The 6,585-nt window shown below is 42.3% G+C and overlaps 1 protein-coding gene across 1 annotated transcript in view; it reads right to left on the bottom strand.

The window, feature by feature from the left end:
- Positions 1-1,176: 1,176 nt before the first annotated feature.
- The window catches only part of Fam13b (family with sequence similarity 13 member B), an 87,736-nt gene continuing 82,327 nt past the window's right edge, over positions 1,177-6,585 (bottom strand). Inside the window, 4 exon segments of the mRNA XM_052156122.1 lie at positions 1,177-3,351; positions 4,768-4,869; positions 6,113-6,276; positions 6,369-6,452. Coding sequence (XP_052012082.1) covers positions 3,228-3,351; positions 4,768-4,869; positions 6,113-6,276; positions 6,369-6,452 — 474 coding nt within the window. The 3' untranslated portion in view covers positions 1,177-3,227.

Genomic DNA, 6,585 nt, shown 5'->3' with positions numbered 1-6,585 from the left:
CCATATGTCCCAGGGTCTCACTTGCTTTGGACAGATGTTAAGTCATAAGATTCCAAGAAGGTATTATATATCAACATAATCTCCACTCTTCAAAATCAAAAAAAAAAAAAAAAAAAAAAAAAGTCAAATACAAAACAAACTCTGCAGCTAAAAACAGAAATCTAGAACAGCATTTCAAGTTTCCTAAAAGTAGAATAGATGGCAGCTCATTAGCAGCATAAGAAAGTTATATATGGAAATTGTAGGAGGGTGCTTTGAGAGCCGCCGTGTTCGAAAGTTGTGTATGGCTGGTATTTTAGAGACTGAAGGGAAACATTATATTTCTAAGTCCCTCAACAATAGCCAGGCCTCTGTCCTATGGGTCTGAGGGCCATCACACTCAATTACAGCATGAATAAGGCACATATTTTAAAAATTAAAACTTTTGAGGTAAATATATATATAAAAGATAATGTTGCCCAGCCTTGCCCTGGAAGTCCTGGGCTTAGAGGGTCCTTCTGCGTGGCCAGAGTAGCTGGGACTAGAGGTGTGTATATCACACCGTGCCTAGTAAATAAAGGAACTTAAAAATTACTGCCCACCTCCCCCCTCAAAGCAAGGAGCATCCAGGTTTTTTGTTTGTTTTTGAATGCAGTAATTCATGGCAACAAGATGACTAACTCTGGCACTGGGAGGCAGAGAGGAACAAGAGTTCAAAGTCTTTGGACCTACATAGCAAGTTCAAGACCGAAATAATGAAACTGTCTGGAAAATAAAAATGAAGGTAGTTTGGGCATTCTCTCTGCAGCTTCTCTTAATAGTTCTAAGAAGCAGTATATGGGGCTGGAGAGATGGCTCAGCAGTTAAGAGCACTGACTGCTCTTCCAGAGGTCCTGAAATAAATCTTTCCTTTTTTTTTTTTTTCCAAGACAGGGTCTCTCTGTGTAGCCCTGGCTGACCTGGAACTCACTCTGTAGACCAGGCTGGCCTCGAATGCAGAAATCCACCTGCCTCTGCCTCCCAAGTGCTGGGATTAAAGGCGTGCGCCACCAACGCCCAGCTAAAAAGCAAGACATGGACTTCTCCCCATAACTCTGCTGACTAAACTGTTGAGCAACCTGGTTGTGTCTCCTGACATCATCACTGGGTAACTTAAAATAAGCCTAGAACAGTTAATACCGCCTAGAAAAACAAACGTACATTTACAGTGACTTAGAACAGTAAAGTTCTTTTATTATAAAAGTCTGTACAATGAAGTGCCAAACAAACACAGCAATGTAAGTATATGGTGGACACACATATCTATATAGTATTTATATATAGATATAATTTTTATTTGTACCAAAGTAAAACTCTGGCAAGCTGCCTAGCCATCCCCACTGTCAGCCATGAGTCAGCACGAGCGCATGGAAGCATGAACCACGCCTCTCCTCTCCTCAGCCCAAGCCAACACCCAACTTAGGAAGCAGCTGTAACTCAATGAAACCAGTCAGGCTACAGACTTATAAAAATATTGTACTCAAATAGATTTAGCATCATAGAGAAGGAATATATTATTTAAAACATTTAAATAGTGCACATGAACATTTTTTGCATGTGGTATACAAAATAAAACATTCATAAAAATATACAGTGCACATAAAATTACATGTAGCAATCCTGTCTGGAAAAAAAACCTAAAAAGTACACCACATGATGGGTTCAAATCAAATGATAGTTTTTTGGCATTCTTAATTACTTTTCTAAAAATACATCATGAATGACAGCATTATCAGAAGGAAACCACACAAACAAGGCTGGATGATTCAGTACTTAAAAAAAAAAATCCTCCAACTACACATTCACTACTGCTGGATTTTCCCTCTCCCCCAAAAAAGGCATTGCACACACACGTGAAATGTGAAGTACTTAGACACACTATTTATTATCAAACTACTTCCTGCTCTTACTGTGTAATAATAGTGGCAGCGTTCAAGGTTCATGCTTTCCTCACCTTATTAAAGATGTTGTGAAATTCCATTTGTATGAAACAAACTATTAAGAAAATCATGCATGAGTCATTACATGCAAAGCATGGGCAAAGTGAGACATTTATCAATTCAAAAAAGCACCGGGGTGGAGGTGGGGTATGAGGGACGACCCACTTAGATTAAGCCTGACCCACATCCGTTGTAGTAACACAAGTTACTATCCCATAAAAATGATTAGCACATTATCTGAACAGCCATGCAAAGCCAAAGGGAAAAAGATGCTAAGAGTCCACACCAAGGAGCACACCACTACACCTCCTGTGGGTGGGCGGGCGGCGGCGGCGGGCACGAGGGGCTCACCTGGAGATGAAGCCCCTGAATAGACATGGACAGCTGCAGTGGTCTAGCCCTTAGAGAACACACTGACTGTGCCCACTCTTCTGAGGCCCATGGACCACACACATGGATCCGAGCACCTCCCGAGTCCCTCCACACTGGCATAGCTATTTTCTCACATTATCTGGAGGTGGTTTGGGGACAGCACAGGGTTTGATCCAGACAAGTCAGCATTGCCAGCTGGTGACAGTAACTGAAGTCCTGTAGGCAGCATGTGCTGTGACTCAGCTCTGTGAATGATGTGTGTAGTGTTGCAATGACTAAGCAAGGCTGCTTTGTGGTCTACCCGCAGTCGTCTTCATTCAGGAGCTGTGACCACTGAACTGCAAACCCTGGCTCAGTACTATCTGTGCAGGTGTCACTTTGGGATCAACACAGAAAGGTGTCCCAATGTAGGATTTGAAAATTCAGTTTGGTTGTCTAGAAAACAAACAATACCATTACATATGTCACACTTCTAGGCTATTCTTTTACATTTTCAGTCCTTTTATAAGAAAAGGCAACCGAAGAATTTCATTCAGTATGAAGATTTTCCTCTCAATTTTCTTCAGTAATGCAAAAGAAAAAACAAAAAGTAAACCAAAAAAAAAAAAAAAAAAAGCTTTATATTTCCAAAGTTCTTGAAGTAAACAGAATAAACTCTTGTCCTTTGCTAACAGATGTGCCTGCAGGGAAGCCATGGAGGAGCCTGCATGGTCACTAAGTGTGGAGAGCAGCCGCAGTGATGTGGGACAGCTCTCCTTGCCTACTGGAACCACAAACAAGGACAACATGGGATTCTCTGAGCGCCCGACACAGTGAACGCAAGTACGAGCCAAGTACACATGGTGAACTGTCAGGGAACACAATCACTTTATGGTGTCAACTTTCAAGGAACATATTTCATATGGATTTTGAAGAGTCTTGTTTGCTGATAAGAACTTCAAGAAGTCTAAGCTTGGCTTTAATTCTCTTGTATTCCTTATATTCCTCGAGCACGGGAACACGATCCTCCTTCTGGGCATTCCTAGGGAAGAGAGAACTCTGTTCTAATTGGAGCACAGTATTACAAATTTAAGCTGGAATAAAATAAAAGCTGCTCTGTGAGACTTTACCTCAATTCTGCCACTACCACTTTTTAAGTGTGTGTGCACGGGTACCTGCAGAAGCCACATGAAGACATTTGGTATCCTCTATCATTTTTCACTGAGGAGCCTGAAGCTGCTAGTTTTTGGTTGGACTGGCTGTTCACAGGGACATACCAATCTGTACCTCTCCCCAGCTGTCAACTCCACACAGCAGTTAAAGGCATACGGCACAATGGTCTATAGGAGCCACACACCTACACCTCCAGGAATGACGTGGATAGCCCAACAAATAGCCTAAGCACAGAGGCAACTCAAGCTTATAGAATAGGAAGGAATCCATCTGGGAACAATGGTGCATGCTGATAATCCCTGAACTCAGAGGCAAGAGGGTCAGGGTCTCTTGAGTTTGAGGCCAGCCTGATCCACATAGTTAGTTCCATGACAGTCAGGGCTATATAGAAACCTTGTCTCAAAAAACAAACAAAAAATCCCAGTCAAGGATTTCACTCGACTATGGGATCTTTCCTATGAGATGTCTTGGGTGGCTCACTCTAATCCTGCAGGTAAATCTGTGTTCTAGGTTGGCCTGGTCTACATAACAAGATCCAGATATGGCTGTAAAGCGAGATCCCATCAAGACAGAGATCAGTTTACAATCACTTCTGAACAAAATAAAGTCACCACAGGCTGGGGATAAGGCTCAGTGGTAGAGTATTTGCTTTATACATTTGAGCTCCAGCACTACAAACAAGAAAATTGCTGAGGAAAACTTATAAAATATATATGAGAAGTTTACTCCAGTTATGAAATAACAACAGGTCTTGAGAGCACAAAAAAAAAAAAAGTTATAAAATTGGTCAGGAGGTGGTGCATGCCTTTAATCCCAGCACCTGGGACTCAGGTGAATCTCAGTTCGAGGCCAGCCTGGTCAGTTCCAGGAGAGACCCTGACTCAAAAAAAGTTATGAAAAAAAATTTATTTTCTTTTTTCTTTACTTTTTTTCCTTCTGAAGTGCTGGGGATTGAACCCAAGGGCCTTGCACCCAAATGTTCTTGCACCAAGCTAATCTTAACCCTGTAATGTTACTTTGAAGGCTAACAACCCATAAGCAGTATATCTGTAAGGTTTTTCTTAGTGTGGGAACCATGAGGGCACATATGCTATGACATACTTATGGAGATCAGAAGACACCACTTACGAGTTGGTTCTTTTCTTCCTATGTAGGTCTTGGGGATCAGGCTGTTACCAGCCTTGTCAGCAAGCACCTACTCCTGTGTCTCCAAGTATCCCACTATATTAACATGATTTTATGACTTAAAGGAGAAACATGTCAACATGTCCAATGCTTAACAAACCTTCCATTTTGTTGATAAAATGCTTCTTCAAATTCCCGTAGTGTCTTCCGTAGTTTCTTTTTCTCAGCTCTGGCTTTCCAAAGTTGTTCCAGTAATTCAGGCCTAGAGTTAAAATGGTGACAAGACATCACTAAATACTACAGGTTCTTCATTATATTAGCAGTGGTTTTACCCCTGGCTACAGTTTTTAGAAACATACAATTAACTGAGATTAAGGTTTCACTACTTCAACTTTTTCCTGTGGCTGGGGGATTGCTTAGTGGTTGCTGCACAACTCCGAGGAACCTGAACTTGATCCTCAGAGCCCACATAAAAACTCTGGGTGCAGTGTTGTACACCTATAATCCCAATTCTTCAAAAATGTCTGGCCAGCTAGTAATCAACAAGCCCCCCTCGTCAGTGAGAGGTGCTGTTTAAAAAGGGGGGATGTGAGTAGAGAACTCAGTGGGTAAGAGCACTCACTGGCTGCTCTTCCAGAGGACCCTGGTTCAGTCCGTAGCACCCAGAGGGTGGCTCACAGCTATCTGTAATTTCAGTCCCAGAGGCTTGAAGACCTCTCCTGACCCTCAAGGAGCACCAGGCACACACGTGGTGCAAAGACATAAATATAGGCAATGCACCCATACACATAAAAATAACTAAAAAATGAATGGGTGCTGGAGAAATAGCTCAGTAGTTAGAAACACATACTGCTCTTGCAGAAGACCCGAGTTTGGTTTCCAGCACCTATGTGTCAGGCAGCTCAAGTAGCTTGTAACTCCACATCAAGGGGATCACGATACAGTCTTCTGACCTCCAGAAGCCCCCAACACATGTGTAATTATCCACACATACACATAATTAAATCCATCTAAAGGTAAGTAGGCCAATAAAAAACAGACAAATTCTCAGTTGGTTCCTATAACCTTGTCATAAATTGAACACAACTTTTGAATGAAATACTTAAGAAATAGGAACCACAGCTGAGGAGATGGGCTTATTAGCAAGTCAAGAGTGCTTGATGCACAAGCTCAACACCTGAAACCCATATAAAATGACAAACATGTTAAACATCTCTAACTCCAGCACTCTATGGCAATGCAAGTGAGGTGGAGACAACACAAAATGGCAAGAGACCACACCTTAAACAAGGTACGTGAGGTTGTCCTTTGACCTCCACATACAATTTTAAAATGGAAAATAAGAAAAGTCTGGGAATGTAGTACTTGTCTCTCACACACAAGGCTCTGGGTTCCATCCATAGCACCAGAAAAAAAAAAAAAAAGGAAGGAAATGGAACTCCCATCTATCTGCCCTCGTGACCACTCCTGCCAGGTGAGCTGAGGTCACAAGCCCGAGTACGTACATAGATGCTGCCCGAGTGCTGGACGAGCAGAGGTCCCGAGCCAGCTTTTCTGGATTTTCTTCAGCATCGGATTCTGAGTTTTCCAAGGACGACTGTGTGTGTACAGCTGTGCTCAAGATGTCACCTAACTCAGAGGAGAGGCTGACACCATCTTCTTCTTCTTCCTAAAATGACAACCAAGCAGAGCCACACAGGCCGTGACTTCCTATATTCCTGTTAGGAACATAATGAGAAAGAAACTTTTCTACATACGCACCTTGATTTCTTCAAAAAAGTGTGCGGTTTCTCCTTCTATGATTGGCTGTAACATCTGACTCCGTCGCTTCGTGGAGGGAGACCCCTGCAACAATCGGCAGCACCAAGTTTGACACTGCACACATTTACAGTAAGTGCAACTTCACCTTCCTATCATATAATGTTACTTTCACCTACTAGAGGCGCTCAATCCCCAGCAGCCTACAAACACAAGCAAA

Source organism: Apodemus sylvaticus, chromosome 13 (genome assembly GCF_947179515.1).
Source record: "Apodemus sylvaticus chromosome 13, mApoSyl1.1, whole genome shotgun sequence".
Lineage (NCBI taxonomy): Eukaryota > Metazoa > Chordata > Mammalia > Rodentia > Muridae > Apodemus > Apodemus sylvaticus.
The sequence above is the reverse complement of the archived record's forward strand: the minus strand, read 5'-3'. Positions and strand labels throughout refer to the sequence as shown.